This window comes from Aspergillus pseudodeflectus, assembly GCF_044049435.1.
Source record: "Aspergillus pseudodeflectus strain CBS 756.74 chromosome Unknown BJX68scaffold_53, whole genome shotgun sequence".
Lineage (NCBI taxonomy): Eukaryota > Fungi > Ascomycota > Eurotiomycetes > Eurotiales > Aspergillaceae > Aspergillus > Aspergillus pseudodeflectus.
This window is the reverse complement of record NW_027263829.1, coordinates 167,026-183,171: the sequence shown is the minus strand read 5'-3', so window position 1 is coordinate 183,171 and position 16,146 is coordinate 167,026. Positions and strand designations below refer to the sequence as shown.

Genomic DNA, 16,146 nt, shown 5'->3' with positions numbered 1-16,146 from the left:
TTGGGCAGCAAATCAAGAAGCGAGTGGCGAGACAACGGCATGTTTGCTTCGCCTAACTCAAAACGAGGCGGAGAATTCCTGTTCAAGCATGAAGAAGAGCGGGGCGGAGATCCAGCCGAGCCTTAGGTGAGGCTTACCAAGATCTGCGTGTGGGCTGATTTACGAGAGGGTTATTGGTGGAGAAAATCTCAAGCTGCAGAGTTAAGCCGGGAGTAACCTAGCTTGCTGAACTTAATCTAAGATTAATATACGCCAGTCGCCTTCACGTTCGGGCGAGAGATCCTGCAAGCGTGTCAGAAGTGCTCGCAGTCAGGAACAAACCAGCAAGTTAATCATGGACATAGACAAATTCAGACGCAGTATCGTGATTCACGGGCGTGTATCTGTGCCCTAGAGCTTCCTTGTCTCGCCTTAGCGCTCTAGTCGTGGCGTTCAAGCGGGGCAAATGTCTTGCTGAACGGACCATGTGGGCCACCGGCCGCCTGCGCACTTCGCAACTCGCAGTGTCATACTGACCGGACCCTGTGTCTATAGTGCTACAGGGCCCAGTGGTGGGCCAGCAATAAAGTCTGGAGAGACAAGGGCCGTTGGTAATTGCTTACATGCATGGCCGCGGTCTATAGCTATATCCACTTCACACTGGGTGGCACGATACTTTCGCCTTCGACGAGAGTATAAATAGCCTGCAACATCCCACGGGAAACAAAACTTCCCCTCACCAAGACTCCAAAACCAAATCAAACAAAATGAAATTCAACAACATCCTCCTCCTCTCTACCCTCACCCTCGCCGCAAATGCAGCCGACTGCACGGCGCCCAACCAGCAATGGTTCAGCAGTTCAGCTGTGCAAATGATGTGGTCAATTCGTGCCTGGCTGTGTCCCAACGCCTGGAACCAAGCCATCACTGCGGGTCCCGACGGCGGCTGGTGCGAGGCTGGTGGCGGCGTCATCAGCGCGTACTGGGGTAGCTGGACGATTTCCGGGATGCAGAGTGAACAGCAGTGCTGGGTATTTCACCTCTCCTCTCCTCTCCCCATTTCACCTCCTTTGGTGGCGTATGTTGTGTTTGTATTAGGTGCGGTTTGCTAATTCATATGTACAGGACATCACTGAAGAAATCATCAACCAGTGCATGTGGTATGACTTTGAACAGACGAGCTACAACGGCGGCAGCTGGACATATGGCAATATCTACGCCGGTGGCTGGTTCTGGGCTGACTCCAGCAAAACCTGCTCGCATGCTGTGAAGAGGGATGCAGAACTCGAGATTGAGGGACCGACGAACTTTACCCTTGCTGATGGGACGGTTCAGAAGGTTGATCGCCAGGTTTGGCTTGATATTAATGAGGAGGGCGTCACGGTTGTTAGGGAGGAGACGTACTAGTAGTATCGTCGAGGACAGTGAAGTCGGAGTAACGGGGGTATGTGCTGTGCGATGGAGAATGGGGAAGAGGCTGGGGGGTCGGAGCCTATGAAGTAGGGAATATCATGAATGCATTGACAGAAACACTGTGTGATAGTATAATCGGGAACTCCAGTATCTGAGATGAAAGCGCTGAACCTCCGCTACGATCTTCTTAACACGCGACTCAACGCTGTCCTCACGAACCGAGTCCCGGGCATCCTGTACGATGTCCAAATACCTTACTGCATGCCACCGAAGCTTCCCATCCGGATTCATTATCTCATCCAAAACTTCCAACACCTTCCTCAGCTCAAACTCAGCTTTATCGAGGTACCGCATTCGAATATGCACCACAGCGGGTTACACTCGCGCTGGCGGTGTCCACATGTAGTGTGCTCTGGGTAACTTCGTCGTATATGGTGTCCGCATGTGGAAGGGCAAAATGTTGCTTCTTGCTCGTTGGAGCATGTCAAGATATTTCATAGCCACTTGACTTGATGGCAAGCAAGGGTTACCATTTCCCTCCGCTCCTCCTTTGACATGTTCTTCTTGAGTACATCTCGTACACAGGGAAGCATGGAATAGGCGACATGTCCCCGGGCTCATTTTGATTCTAGGAGACTAACACTCACAAGGGATGCAGCAGCACTTTGAAACAAATTCTCGGTGGATGTGACGTCCGCAATCCACTTTCTGGATTCGGGCAATAGGTTGGCCACGTCTCCAACGACTAATGAATACCAAATACCTGTACCCTGTGCCAGACTCAACGGTTCGTCTGCATCCCACAGATATGCAATGGCACGTGACTCACAACCCTCCACCATCCATCACTTTCTCACGTTCTCGGAAGCTTCTCATCTCCATCTCTCACCAGCCTACACAGACCAGTTCACGATGGTCTGGGATTCAGTTGAGCTGCCTTTTCAGAATGAACTCCTCTCAAAAGACCCTTTACCGACCACTTATGAAATCCGACAATGCACAAATATCCCTGGGACCGCGTCTACAAAGTTGGCGCAGCAAACGACGAAATTGTTGTCAAGTACGGCCACGGCGTTAAGGAGTACGAAAGCCAAGTCTTGATTTTTCTGGAGCGCTATGTGCCAACAATCCCAGCTCCAAGACTCTACGCCATGTATAGAGACCTGGACACGCGAGAGATGTTTCTGATCATGCAGCGCATCCCTGGGGAACGACTCGAGTCGGTTTGGCCGACCTTGACTGAATCGGAAAAAGATGACCTTGTTGTCAAGCTTCGCCAGATCTTCAACAGTCTCAAAGAGGTCCAATGCGCGAAACCGGATTTCTACGGTGGCTTGGACGGCGGCTTTTTGCGCCACTACCTCTTCCACAACCGCAAAGGCGGCAAGCCCAAGGCTTTGGGGCCTTTCCAGGGAGAGGCTAGCTTTGTTGCGGGCCTCGTGGGAAATTTTCGCGCTCAGGTCGAAAAGAATCGTAGGCCGGATTACAAGGTCCGCTTCTACAAGACGCACCTTGCAACCGTGCTGCAAGGTCATCGACCCACTTTGACGCATGGGGATGTCCAGATGAAGAACATCATGGTTGCGGAAAAGATGGGTCAGCCAAATGGTCAAGGCGATCGTGCCTTTCATGTGGTGTTTGTAGACTGGGCAGAGGCGGGCTGGTACCCTGCGTTCTGGGAGTTCTTCTGTGCTTCCACACCCTTTGTATTTCTCTCCTGGGAGCATGACTGGTGCTGGAGAGCGCTACAGTTCCTTGACGTGTTTCCCGCTGAACTGGGGATAATGCGGAGGGTCGATAAGGACTTTGGTCTGTAAAGTACTACGCTGTGGTCAGATCATACTTCATAAGTTGAAACACTACATACATAGCTGGTGTTTCGGATTCCTATCAGGTTGTGCACAGACCCCACGACTGAGAGGCTCGGACTTGAGGATATGCCTATTTGTCAACTGGGACTTTACGTTGATGTCGGCCTGATCTGCCCGCGCATCGGTCAATGCCTTCACCGCCAGCGTACCGAGCACCTGTTATGCGTTCCAGTATGCGTTGCAGCAAGGGGCTAATCCCATGACCATGTTTCGTTTAACTCGGTAACTGCCAAAGAACCACACGGTGCGGGGACCGCGGCGGACAGTCTGTGCCAGGACATTGTGCAGGTCCTGCCAATGTTCAATATTGCCTTTACCCGCGCTGCAAGGCAGGGACAGGATGGTGTATGAGCGCAAGCAATACCTAGTGAAGGTCCAATGGGGGCCATTTTGAAAAGGCGGCCATGCCATTAGACCGTTTGCTATTTTGGGGAAGAGCGTCTGCTTACGTCGGCCGTTCTGACTTCTTGTAGGAATCACTGTCCTGGACCGGCGGGCTATCAGTGCTGTGTCGCTAGTTGAGCTGCTTTCTTAGCAGTCTTGGCTCAGATTGATCGGTCATTCCTTGCGAAAGTCGCCCGCTTCCCCTGGGAGATTGGATACATGGAAAACGAAACCAAGGCATATGAATGGATGAATGGCCACGACATCGGGCCTCGATTTCTAGGGCGTCTGGCTGAAAACGGCCGAGTGATTGGACTCTTGTTGGAACGTATAACAGGCGCTCGGTAGGCTGGCGCCGAGGACGTTGATATCTGCAAAGGGGTATTATCCCGGCTGCATGGGCTGGGAGTTCAGCACGGGGATACCAAGCGGTTTAACTTTCTAGTAAGTGGTGAGACGGCCGTTTTGATCGATTTTGATACTGCGAAGAAATGCGATGATGCCCAGCTGCTTCGGCAGGAGCTTGAGGATCTACCCGCTCGCCTCTCAGACGTGTCAAGCAGAGGGGTGGGGGCCTTCTTTGACTGTGCAGAGGGGAATATTGTAGCAGTTGCTTTATGGCGGTGGAACCTCTATGCCTCAGTGGGAGCAATGCGTATAATCGTTCCGGTTACTAGGAGACGAGTGCTGTTGGAGTCAGAACGAAGGACCACTCGATAACGTCTATAAGAACCTCTTCTCTCGCTCGAAACTTTTTGAACTGATTAACTATCGTCTTAACTCTGCTGCATGTATTACGGAAGACCTTCGCTAGAACTTCAATTTACTGCATTCCTTCAAAAACGCTGTACCGTACTAGCAGTAAACCTAACTATAGTTCGCGCATGAAGCGTGGTCGGCTCCTGTTTTTTCGGTTAGGTTGAGTTGGTTGAGCTAGCTCTCAAAGAACGGATACTCTATCTCTACTAAGATCCCTTATTTCTCCAGCAAAACGGGCCCTCCTATCCGCCATCCTTCACAGCGAGGACTTGGCCTTGACCCGGCGGGAATCACTATCTACGCTCAAGGTTAGCATTGGCCATACCTTATTCAAGAAGATGAAACACATACTCTGCGCCAGCTGCTCCGTCTTCCTTTGAAACCGCTCATATGGCGCCCCGTCAACAAACCGTTCCGACAGGGCGCTCGCAGCATCAAACATGGCAACAATCCGTCCATCCCTCAATGGTGCATTCTGCAACCGCTTTGTCTCCATCATACTCTTCCCATCATTAACCTCCAACTGCTCCTTTAGAAACGCACGCACATGCTCCTGAAAGCCCTCCGCGGGGAAAATCCGATTAATGAGTCCCCATGACTCCATTTCCTCGACGGTACACTTGCGTCCGAACATGAGGAAGTCGTTTGCGCGGCGCACGCCCATACTCTGTGTGAATGTCCGGGCTGCGCCGAACTCTGGGACAAGACCCAGGGAGTTGAAGGGCACTTGCAGGTATGCGCCGGCTGCAGCGACGACGATGTCTGCGATGCCTTCGAACCAGGCGGCGCCGCCGCCGACGGCGGGGCCGTTTAGGGCTAGAACGAATACTTTGCGGTGGTCGATCATTGAGCGGAAGAGTTCCATTTCTGCGTATGTTATTGAAAATTGGTCCAAGGGCTGAGGCTAGGTTAGAATAAGGACATACCACTTGAGAATTTGCGCATGTACCAGAGCTTTTTCTGGGCGTCTGTTGCGTCCGGTGGTGGAAGTTCAAGTCCGGCTGTACATGTTAGATCTTGAGAATATTGACTATAAATATATATATTTACCCTTGATGTCCGCTCCAGCTGAGAAAAAACGGCCTTCGCCGGTCAGGACGGTGAAGACCGTATCTGGATGGTCGTCTAACTCCCGAAACGCAGTCACCATATCATGGAGAAGGGTCGTGTTCCATGCGTTCAATGATTTCGGTCGGTTCAACTACGGCCGTGGTGAGCCAAGAATGCGATGCGGGGAGAGTAGCTCACTTTAATGACACCGATTTGGTCACGAACATCGAGTTCAAGATGTGTATATGTAGGGGACATGCCGACTAGGGTTATAGAATAGAAAGTCCTCTTCAAGAGTAATAGCGAAGTTGAAATCGTCAGCAGCTGAATTGCGCTGAAGATGTCCCTGGCTATCGGCTCTACACTAGCCGCGGTTGTCGGTCAATCCCCCGCCAAAGTCAAAGTCACACAGAGGACTCGAGAAAGGTCCGGCAAGCTACAACAGGCTGTAGGGGATTGAAGCGATCCCGGGCCTGTAGGTACTACATTCAGGCGAAGAAAAAGTCCCGATGAAAACGGAAGGAGGAAGTAGGTCGTGCCTGCCTTTGGTGTTGGCGGAGGAGGGCATAAAGCTGCATAATTATTCAGCTCAGCGGCATAGCTTATGCGGCCCAAAGAGGCATGATGTAAACAGTCGCCACTGAGTGGCCAACCGCGTTGGTGCCATGACGTCAGCTCACCGCCTGCCGCTTGTGGGCTTTTATTTACCGCTCTATTTTGCTCTTCACGCAAGCACTTCACACATTCCAACATCACACAACCTTGCGTCCATTTCGCGAAAACCCGGCACCCCCAAATTCATCGCTCCCTTTCGGCCTAAGAAACATTTTTTGCTGTTGACTTCTTCTTCCTCCCTCCGCAATGGCGGTTCGTCGCTCCGCACGCCTCAGGAGCCTTCAGCCTGTCGAGGTAAGCTGCTGCTCTTGACGCCCTTGCGTGTGAACGCTGCTGACCCTCGCTTTTCGTCGCAGGACACTCCTACAGAATCCAGTAACGCTGGCAACAAGCGATCAAAACCTAACCACAACAACAAAACACCGCAGAAGAGCCTCGAGCCCGTGATCGAGCGCGAAGAACCTACCCTTCCCAACCCTCACCGCACCCCCACCTCAGCCGTCAAGATGCGCACTCCCAAGAGCACACACTTCCAGAAATCCTCCCCCACAAAGACTCCGACCACCTCCATAACACGCCCAACTCACAACGAAATGCACCCGAGCAAAGTCCACCAGAGCACAACCAAGCAGCCCGACTCGGGCCTGATCCTTGGATTCGGCCCGGTCAAGAAAGACGCCCAGGGCAATGTTGTAAAGGAGACTCCCGCCCAAAACACGCCGAGCAAAACAAACGCGTCGCCTTCGTCCGCGTATTACGGCACACCCGCGTTCGAGTTCAAGTTTTCGTCTGAAGATTCCCAACTCAGCGAAGAAGCGAAGAAGCTCATGGAGAGCCTGCGTGATGATGTCGCCCGGTGCAGGGCACAGATGGTCAAGGGGAAGACCGTGTCTACCGCTGTGCAAAACATCGAACGCAAAATCGCGAAGCCCAAGGGTAAAACTAGCAGATTCTCGGACGTGCACATGGCCGAATTCAAGAAGATGGATTCTATCGCCAATCATCCGTCCGCGTTCCGTGCTACACCTGATCGGTTCAAGCCGGTAGACAAGACCCTCAAGAGAACCAACTCCAGGGCGCGTTTGAATGAGGCTGCAAGCTCTTCGCCTGCTAAAGCTACGGACGAACCTGCTCCGGAAACTCCTGCGGCGAAGCGTGTCAAGCATGATAAGCCTGAGGTTTCCTCTGCAAATCGTCCCCGGTCGGCTAGGCCAGCTGCGTCTCGTCCCAGGTCTAGCATCCGCAGCTCCCTGCTCACACCAACTCGTGCTTCTTTGGCCCGTGCCTCTGTCAGCTTGAAGCCCAGTCGCACTAGCATGATTCCTTCTCTCGGTCGATCTCCTCTATCCAAACAGATTGATGCTCCAAGCACTCCTCGCACGGAATTCAACCCACGCTTTAAGAGCAGCATTCCTACCTTGAGCAATCTCAAATCGATTCTCCGCCGTCGCGAACCTTTATTCTCGAAGGTCCCATCCAAGATCGCTGCTGGCACACACCAGGCAGCTCCCGACTTCACTCCCGATCTCCTGCTACGGCCATCTCGCGAGAGCTCGCCCTCTGGGACACCCTCTCCCAAGAAGCGGGTCGAGTTCACCCCTTGCGCCAAGCCTCGCGACACGGAGGAGATCCTCTCCCCTTCACCTTCCAAGATCCCTACCACCACTTTCACATTCTCAACCACATCCGACGTGGTCTATCCCACTTTGCCGACGCTGACCCCCGAGCGTGGCAGTGCTCACAAACCCACACCTGTGCGGCCGGTTCGCCCCTCCGAGGTGCCCGTTGAAGCCACCCTCCCTGATGTCCCCGGCATGCCCCATGGTATTAGCCACAAGAAGAGACACCGGGCTACCGAGGACGACGCCGACCGTGAAAACGTCCCACCTGCCGATGAGTCTGCGACTGAACGCAGCGTAAAGCGTGTCAAGATCAGCTCGCCCTCGCCAACCAAGGTGATTGCTTCCAGCCCACTCAAGTCTCGTTCGCGCACTCCTCTCCGATCTACATCTGGCAGCCGCACCGGAACCCCAGCCAGTGCCCGCGCCATGTCCCGCATGCTCAGCATGAGCAGACTCAACATGCTAGCCCAGCCTAAGAACCGGCCTTGAATGATCACTGAACATAACGATTGCATTTACAGCGTTCAGGATTAGCATGTACCTTGCCGAGTCGGTTCAGGTGTGCGCCCAAGCCGCCTTGTGTATTTATTACTTCTTGATTTGATATCTTGGTCCCGTTGTGGCCTTTCTTCTGATTGATTCTTCAGGCGCTTGGAGCATCCGGTCTGGTAGCCAGGATTGGTGGCGTTTTTTTTTCTTCTTCTATCTGTCAGAGTATGAAATTGCCAGATTTTCTTCTAATATGAACATAACGCTTTTCGGGACTTGCTCTCTATAAATACGGCGAGGCAGACGTCACGCACTCGTACATCTCGATCCCGAATAGCAATACCTAAAGCACGGCGTTCTGTCATCCCATGTGGACCTGCTACCTGTTAAGATTCCACCCTACCGTCGGCTTCCTGTAGATTGAACAGTCTATGATAACCCGTTCAACTTCGCGCGCACCCAGCGTTGGTCCTGTGACCGATGATCTCCAACTGTCGAATTCAAAGATAATATGCCTTCTTGACCCCCTGGCCTGCCACGGTAGCCATCATGATGCACTCAGCCCTAACTACCCTCTCTTTACCTCCGCGTCCGACAATAGGAGGCCAGAGGATCGCTTGTATGCTCCCGCCCCCAGTACCTCGCCATATCGACCGTGCGGGGAGGCCATGCAAAACGAGGGCGTTGAATCCGGGCTTCTGGATGGAGGAAGACAGAAGGAGCGAAACAGCCTGCAGCACTGGTACCAGGAGATCGACGTTAAACTGTTTTGTGCATAGATGGGTCCGTTCGGAACGACGGAAACCCTTCCTAAAGCGGACTCCGCAACTCCGATGATCGCTGTCAGTGTGGGGGGATTGGAGACGTCATAGAAGTTGTTTCAAGTCATTCTTGTTCCACCTGTTCTGACTTTCATATTTATAGCCGCCGTTGGCTTATTTCCGTACCATCTGGTTTGAATTGAGGACCGTGCGATTCAACCCTAATCAATTGCGAACATGGCGATCCCGAAAACCATGAAGGCATTGCGCCTGGTCAAGGTGCGTTGAATGAAGCCGTGTACTTATCCTACTGCATGAACCTAAGAAATTACAGTATGGAGAGCCTTACAAGCTAGAAGAAATCCCCACCCCCACAATCACAGATAACGACCTGCTGATAAAAGTCGGGGCCGCCGGCTTCTGCCACACAGACTACCAAGTCTACCAGGGGACATACCAATCCCCCTGTCCGCTAACAGGCTCGCACGAGCCCGCCGGGACAATTGTCGACATCGGCAAAACCGCCGCAGCGTCCGGATGGAAGAGAGGGCAGCGGATCGGGATGCTGAATTTCCGGCACGGGTGTAAGGATTGTGTCGGGTGTAGGGCTGTCAAGCAGGACTCACCGCGTCCGGATATCCGCTTCTGCGAGAAGAAGGATATGGCCGGGGTTACTGCCGATGGCGGGTTCGCGGAGTATGTTGTTGCGGATGCGGACACCACTGTTCTACTGCCTGATGGGCTGGAGTTTGAGCAGGCGGCGCCGTTGATGTGTGCTGGTGTGAGTTGACTTCTTCTTCTTCTTCCCTCCTCATGTCTGTGGGATGGGATGGCCTGTGCTGACCTGCTCTAGGCGACGGTGTGGGGAGGACTCGACGCCGCCGGGGTAGAACCTGGCCTGCCCATTGGGATAATCGGAATCGGGGGACTTGGTTCTCTCGCGGTGCAATTCGCCGTTGCACGGGGCCATCCCACAGTCGCCATCGATAACCGTGCTGAGGGGCGACAACTCGCCAACGAAGGGCCAGAACACTTACGACCTCAGAAAACCATCGACTCGACCTCCCCAAATGCAATGCAGGAAATCATCGACTTTGCCGGTGACGGAGGTCTCGCAGGAGTGATCGTCTGCACCGACAACGTCAAAGTAACGGAATGGAGTCTTAAACTCCTCCGGCCACGGGGTGTCTGCGTGCCGCTCGGACTTCCAGAGGATGGGTTCAAGTTCAGTGCGTTTGATCTGATCTTCAAGGAACTTAGGGTCAAGGGGAGTCTGGTATGCAATCAGCCGCAGGCGTCGGAGATGATGAAGCTTGTGGCTGAGAAGGGGGTTCGTTCGCATGTGACGAGGATTGGGTTGGAGGAGGCGATGGATTTGCCGGAGAGGTATATGGATCCGCATCTCAAGGGGCGGCTGGTTGTTGTTTTGTAGATGGCCTCATTGTTGATACTTTGCTGGAAATGAAGTAATACATGTCTGAAGCCTCAAGTTCGCGGTGATTTAACTGGCATTGGGCGATGATTCGATGACCGTGGCCATGGAAGTGACTTCGTTCTAGTTATTGAATGTTGTGTAGATGGGGAGCATAACAGAGGTTTCCAAAGACAACGTGGATCAATTGGCCTTTGCAGATGCCTATTCCACAGCCAATCGAGTCTAGGTACCATCGGCGATGTAGACACAAATTCAGTCTTTTTACCATTGATATCTTCAAGGTGCTCCCACGTCGTTATAGAACAGAATGCCTCATAGGGACTCTTGCTTTCTGAGCCCGTCCCACATGACTGCAGTCTTCTAGAGAGCAATACACGGTCGAACTTGGGGATGCCCATTCTACACTACACCAGTTTCGAAAAGCCACTGACGGTCTTGAAGCCCATCCAAGACGTGTTCCCTAGCTCAATGTGGCGAAACGGCGCCTTTGTTCCTCGTCGTCCTGACGTAGCCACGGCGGTAACAATGGCCCAGGGCGCAATGCTGAACAATGAAACTCTTACTCGTCAGCTGGGTCGGGCGGCGGCTGTGTGGTCCTGGATCCAGGGTCCATTCTCGAAGACAAATCGAACGGTCGCCCAGGTTCATTTCGGCAGAGGATACCGCAGCCCGTTGGGTCTAGCACTGCAGAAGCATGGGTGTGCCCAAACACCCACTGTGTAGGCCGCGACATGGAACCTTCTGTACCCTTGCTCCTCACGAGTACCTTGTGCATCGAGTCTCCCCGCTTCAGTCCTAGATTTTGAGGTCCTTCTAGTTCGACTTGGACCTCACGCTCCGCCGCAGCCGATATCTACCCGAGCATGTTCGAGCCGGCTTTCTCCGGCTACACACGCGCAGGCTGATCGGCTTTGAGGGTTGAGCTGCGAGAGGAGACTGATCTGATTCAAGGAGGAGGAAACGAAAGGGCGGATAAGTAACGTTCGGAATTTGATTCCGGTGGACAGGACGTCGATGATTCGACGCTCGACGAGGGGCTCTGTCCCGCTTGAGTGAGGGCCTCGATTACGTTATAGAAGGGACGCCAAGAATGCGACCGGAGACGGGATTCCTGATCAATGGTTGGGCGGTTGTGGGAAGGCCGTTGGGAACCAGGAGCTGGTCGACGGCGGAAAGAGGTCGAGGTCGGGGCCGGGGGATGGGAGGACCACTCTTTTGGGGAGGGGAGGACCTGGTCGGAACTTGAAACGCGGGAGGTGAGGTGGGCTGATAGAGGATTCCACGTGTATATTGTACTTCCGCGGAGGTGTGACGAGTCAACTGTAAATAACATGATGCAGCATGTGTCTCACTCCTGATGCGGGTACTTTACGCGACGAGACGGCCCAGTTCCAGTTCCAACAAGTCTGCAACAGCCGCAGCGAGAATAATCATGTAGATAGCTCGATTGTACTTTTACTATTGAGCGAGTCTCAGTCCTTTTCCCCCTCCCCGCCGGAGTTCAGCCTCCGCCTCGTATTCCAAAAGTCTCGGATCAGACTTCAAATCCAATGCCATTCACCTCGCAGGGCTGCAGCAGAAAGTCTCCTGACACGCTCCCCAGATCTCCAGAAACTCAAAAAGCACGAGCCATGGTTCCGATGCAGCAGATTGTTGCCCGCATCCGGATGAGCTTCCCATGGGTCGGGCGAAGCTTATTCTGCTGCAGCGCGTTGGCCTATCCAGAGCACTCGGAGGCTACATCTGGAGTCCGGGTTCTACTTGAAATCCTGAGGCGCTCGGCTGCGAAGAGAATGAGACGTAACCAGACAAAGAACGGTCTCGATCTCGGTCTTGGCCGGCTGTGCATGCCACTGTGGGAGAGTGGTGGTTATCCATCAACTGCGCCAGGGTTTCGAGATAACCGTTGGATGAATGTTTGATGGAGACACGCAGCTCCTGAAGACATGTCAAATCCATCACCTGGATCGCGACCGTTGTCGCTCGGACCAAGGGCTGCGCCAGGCCCATCTCCGCCCTGCAGAACCAATGCGCGCGCCATCGCAAATCGCGACAGCCAGTAGGAAACACGGCCAGACTGGAGATGGAACGATCGACGGCTAGTCCCACGACAGCGAGCGGGTCTGGATGGAGTTTTTAGGAGTTGACAGGTCTGGGGACCGATTGTTTGTCCAGGCTTTGACAGCATCGACAAACATGGTTTAGGCAGAACAAAGAAAGTGACTGGCGCGAGTGGGGAATGCGGCGCGCGGGCTGAATGACCCATCGCTGACTCTGGCCAGTCACATTTCAGCTCATCTCTGGGCGAGTCCGTAGTTTCTGAGCCATCGAGCGCTGAGATTCTCCACCGGGGCCGGCTGGCCAGGCCCCGTTCCCCTCCGCCTGTGGTGAGATCATTCCTGGATGCATCAGAACATGGTTTCGTTTCACACGTGGACGTATCTTGTGTATAGATACTTGGGTCATTCTGCTGTCAAGTTCATTGTCCTGTCTATTCGACCTTTCCCCATGGCATTCATGTTTGACAGTTCCTAACATACCATGGCCTCGGCCTACAGTGAGACGGGAACTGCGGTCGCGTGTATTTTCTTCCTGGTGACAGTCTGGGTCTCCTCAGCCCTGCGCGTGTATGTGCGCGTGAGCTATGGCAAAGGGCCCTTCCTTGATGATCTCCTCGCAGTCCTCGCAGCAGTACGATTCCTTTCATGATAATAACAACTAGCCCCCTTCTAACTCGCTATTGACAGATCCTTTTCACCGTCTACACCATCATCTTCATCTACTACCAGATCAACAGCATCACCCCCTTTGCCGTCCCCGCAAAGCCCACCGGCGGCCAATCACAGGCTCCTCTACCCCCGTCCCATGAGCGAGAAGTTACCCACCGCAACCTCTTCATCTGCGACCTCCTCTACACCTTTGGCACATACACCATCAAGCTCTCCTTCACCGTAATGCTCCTGCGCCTCGTGCAAACCCGCCGCCAATTCTGGGTCCTCGCCGTCACCATCATCTCCGGCGCGATACTCACCGTCGCGTCGATCATCCACGATCTGCTCTTCTGTCGGCCGATCGAGTACCAGTGGACGCGGTTCGGCCATCCAGATGCCAAGGGACACTGCGATGCGTTTTGGACCCGGGCGGTCATTACCCTCATCCACGGGGCGTGGGTTATGCTTGCGGATATTACCCTGGGGATCATTGTTCCGCTCATGCTTCTGTGGAACATACGCATGCATCCGCGGACGAAGCTTTCGATCCGGCTTTTGCTAGGACTGGGGTCGTTGTTCGTCTCCCTTTCCCTTCTCCCTAAAAAGAATCTCCCTTCCACCCCACTTCCCCAACGCATGCTAACCCACGCAAAACAGAGCAAGTATCGCAACCATCATCCGCCTGGCCTACCTCGGCCTCGCCACAGACCCCACCGTAACATGGGCCATCGTCCCCATGGCCTTCTGGTCGATCATCGAGCAAGGCGTGAGCATAACATGCATCGCGATCGCGACGCTGAAGCCGCTCTTTGTGCGGATCGGGGTCGTCGATCCGCGCGACCAGTCTCCCGTCCGCCTGCCGACGACTGATGTCTTTGGGCAGGTGGATGTGGAGAATATGGCGATGCAGGACTCGATGAATTCGGGGTCGAATGGGGCGCAGAGTGGGGCCAGTGCCGGTGGGAGTCTGGGGTCGGGGCAGTGGAGTGCAGGTGGGAATGGGACGGCAACACTTTTGGCGGGCAAGAGGGGGTGGAGGGAGAAGGTGAGGGTCAAGGTGAGGAGTATGAGTGGCGGGAGGCGGAACGGCAATGGGAATCGGATTCCATGATGCGAGCACGGGTTTCAAGAGTCGTGTCTTTGCAGGGATGAGGTGAAGTGCGGCATTTAGCCTGTATAAGAAGGTGAGGGTGGAAAATGGAAACACCCTGTGCGCTAAGAGTGTGATTCTTTATGGTATCCTGCACGGGTGGAGTGGTGTCTAATACCCATGGGTCGGCTGCCTGTTTTTTTTCTAGTTCATCCCCAGCGACTCTCTGGGAGTCATTCCATGTATTATATGTACCCATACAGACTTAATTTTCTAGAATCAATGTGACTTTCCCTATTTGGATGAGGCTGCTTTAATAGGGGCGCTTAGGGGTTGCTCACTAAGTATTTCTTCTTACTGGTAAGACAGTGTGAGCGCTTAGGTCCTACTCAGGGCGGGACTACCTTTAATAAGGCAGTTATCTATAATAATACTAAGATAGTTAAGGTTATCCTTACCTATAAATAAGTAGATCTAAATATTATAGTAGAGAATATTTAAATATAGGGCTGGTCTGAGACTCGGCCGATTTCAGGGTCCATCCCGACCCATCGCCATCGGGCTGATATCTCCGAGCTGAACGCCCTGCCACTCAGCTTGCATGAATGAGGGCAAAATCTAAAACTTGACGTTTATTTCACAGCTATAAATACCATGTAGGATGTAAGAGAGACGAGGATACTCAACTCGGCCATCCCCAGCACTCCGACCTCCTTTCGTCTAGCTAGTACTCCAGCACTACTGTCTCCCACACCATGTCTTCAACCGCCGAGTGTGACAAAATATCTCCCAAATGTTCTGTCGAAGGTACAATCTACGGATAAATAACCTCGCTGTCAATATCGCCTTTTGCGCAATCTTCAGCGCCTGCTGCCTCATCCAGTTCATCCAGATGCTTAAATGGCGCCTGTGGTCGTTCGGAATCGACATGATACTTGGATGTTTTTCCGAAGCAGTCGGTGCGTCCTGAATCCTTTCCCACCCCACACTGTATCTCATTTCCCACAGTCCCTAACCAATCATGGAAATCCTGTCCAGGCCACATAGGCCGCATCCTCCTCCTCAAGAACCCCTTACTCATCAACCGGTTTCGAAATCCAAATCTGCACGCTCACAATGGGCCCCGCTTTCTGGTCCGCCGCCATCTACTTGACCCTAAAACACGAAGTCGCAGTCCTCGGCCGCGACTTCTCCCCGCTGCACCCAAACTGGTACCCCTACATCTTCATCACCTGCGACCTGATCTCGCTCGCGCTGCAAGGCGCAGGCTGCGGTCTCGCCGCCTCGGCCGATATAGACGCCGGGACGAAAGCCGGCGGCGATGTGATGCTTGCGGGGATCGTGTGGCAGGTTATCACGCTGAGTGTGTTTGTGGTTGCTTCGGGGGCTTTCTTCTTCCGGTTGAAAAGGGCGCCCGTGCACAGGCTGTCTGTCGAGGCGCAGAAGGTGTGGGAGGGGACGAGGTCAGGGGCGAGCTCCATCCTCAAGGCGTCCACGAGTCCGACGGTTGCACAGATGGCTTGTTCTTGGGGGGTGGTTTTGATACCCAGACGGGCAAGCTTGGCAGGAGGATGGACCTAGATATATTGTTAGGTCCTGTGAAACGCGATGGGTAGCAAGATGCTGGATGTTTCTTCCGGCAAAGTGCGTTAATCTAGTTGTAGACTTTCGAACGGGGCGAGAATATACAGTTAAGTCGCGATCGTCACACGGTAAGCTCGCTGTGTTTATAACTAGCACTTGTTGTTTCGGCACCGCGAAACTAACATAAGGTTTGCACGTTCACAAGCAGATCCAATTCGATAATGGTAAACAATCGAAACTCACCGCGATATTGTTGTTCACCATTTGGCAGGAGATCACGTGGCCAGTCGCTAGGTTGGCCTGCAGGCGTTTCAGCCTCACGAACTCCAACTCCGCGTAATAATTCCCAGACAGTCCGTCGAAACTTCTGCATCGATTTAGAC

At 53.4% G+C, this 16,146-nt stretch overlaps 7 protein-coding genes across 7 annotated transcripts; 6 read left to right on the top strand and 1 right to left on the bottom strand.

Moving 5' to 3' along the window:
- The first annotated feature begins 610 nt into the window (after positions 1-610).
- On the top strand, positions 611-1,500 carry BJX68DRAFT_168427 (uncharacterized protein). The gene is made up of 2 exons (XM_071037008.1): positions 611-1,010; positions 1,105-1,500. Exons 1-2 carry the CDS (start codon positions 747-749, stop codon positions 1,384-1,386), a joined length of 546 nt encoding a protein of 181 aa, XP_070894941.1. The 5' UTR covers positions 611-746; the 3' UTR covers positions 1,387-1,500.
- Positions 1,501-2,387: 887 nt separating this feature from the next.
- BJX68DRAFT_257898 (kinase-like domain-containing protein) lies at positions 2,388-3,209 on the top strand (the record flags this gene model as incomplete). The annotated part of the gene is made up of 1 exon (XM_071043429.1): positions 2,388-3,209. The coding sequence occupies one exon, from the start codon at positions 2,388-2,390 to the stop codon at positions 3,207-3,209; it is 822 nt and encodes a 273-aa protein (XP_070894940.1).
- Positions 3,210-4,508: 1,299 nt separating this feature from the next.
- Positions 4,509-5,776, bottom strand: BJX68DRAFT_168426 (enoyl-CoA hydratase/isomerase family protein). The gene is made up of 5 exons (XM_071037007.1): positions 5,655-5,776; positions 5,457-5,607; positions 5,333-5,407; positions 4,758-5,273; positions 4,509-4,703 (listed from the first exon to the last, which is right to left on the bottom strand). Exons 1-5 carry the CDS (start codon positions 5,712-5,714, stop codon positions 4,663-4,665), a joined length of 843 nt encoding a protein of 280 aa, XP_070894939.1. The 5' UTR covers positions 5,715-5,776; the 3' UTR covers positions 4,509-4,662.
- Positions 5,777-6,200: 424 nt separating this feature from the next.
- On the top strand, positions 6,201-8,456 carry BJX68DRAFT_244977 (uncharacterized protein). Its single transcript, XM_071041419.1, has 2 exons — positions 6,201-6,365; positions 6,428-8,456. The coding sequence occupies exons 1-2, from the start codon at positions 6,318-6,320 to the stop codon at positions 8,180-8,182; spliced, it is 1,803 nt and encodes a 600-aa protein (XP_070894938.1). The 5' UTR covers positions 6,201-6,317; the 3' UTR covers positions 8,183-8,456.
- A 577-nt stretch (positions 8,457-9,033) lies between these two features.
- BJX68DRAFT_168420 (chaperonin 10-like protein) lies at positions 9,034-10,469 on the top strand. The gene is made up of 3 exons (XM_071037006.1): positions 9,034-9,222; positions 9,278-9,724; positions 9,797-10,469. The coding sequence occupies exons 1-3, from the start codon at positions 9,181-9,183 to the stop codon at positions 10,373-10,375; spliced, it is 1,068 nt and encodes a 355-aa protein (XP_070894937.1). The 5' UTR covers positions 9,034-9,180; the 3' UTR covers positions 10,376-10,469.
- A 2,450-nt stretch (positions 10,470-12,919) lies between these two features.
- Positions 12,920-14,200, top strand: BJX68DRAFT_270843 (uncharacterized protein; the record flags this gene model as incomplete). The annotated part of the gene is made up of 3 exons (XM_071046790.1): positions 12,920-13,069; positions 13,126-13,664; positions 13,747-14,200. 3 exons carry the CDS (start codon positions 12,920-12,922, stop codon positions 14,198-14,200), a joined length of 1,143 nt encoding a protein of 380 aa, XP_070894936.1.
- Positions 14,201-15,295: 1,095 nt separating this feature from the next.
- On the top strand, positions 15,296-15,760 carry BJX68DRAFT_270842 (RTA1 like protein-domain-containing protein; the record flags this gene model as incomplete). Its single annotated transcript, XM_071046789.1, has 1 exon — positions 15,296-15,760. The coding sequence occupies one exon, from the start codon at positions 15,296-15,298 to the stop codon at positions 15,758-15,760; it is 465 nt and encodes a 154-aa protein (XP_070894935.1).
- Between the last annotated feature and the right edge of the window lie 386 nt (positions 15,761-16,146).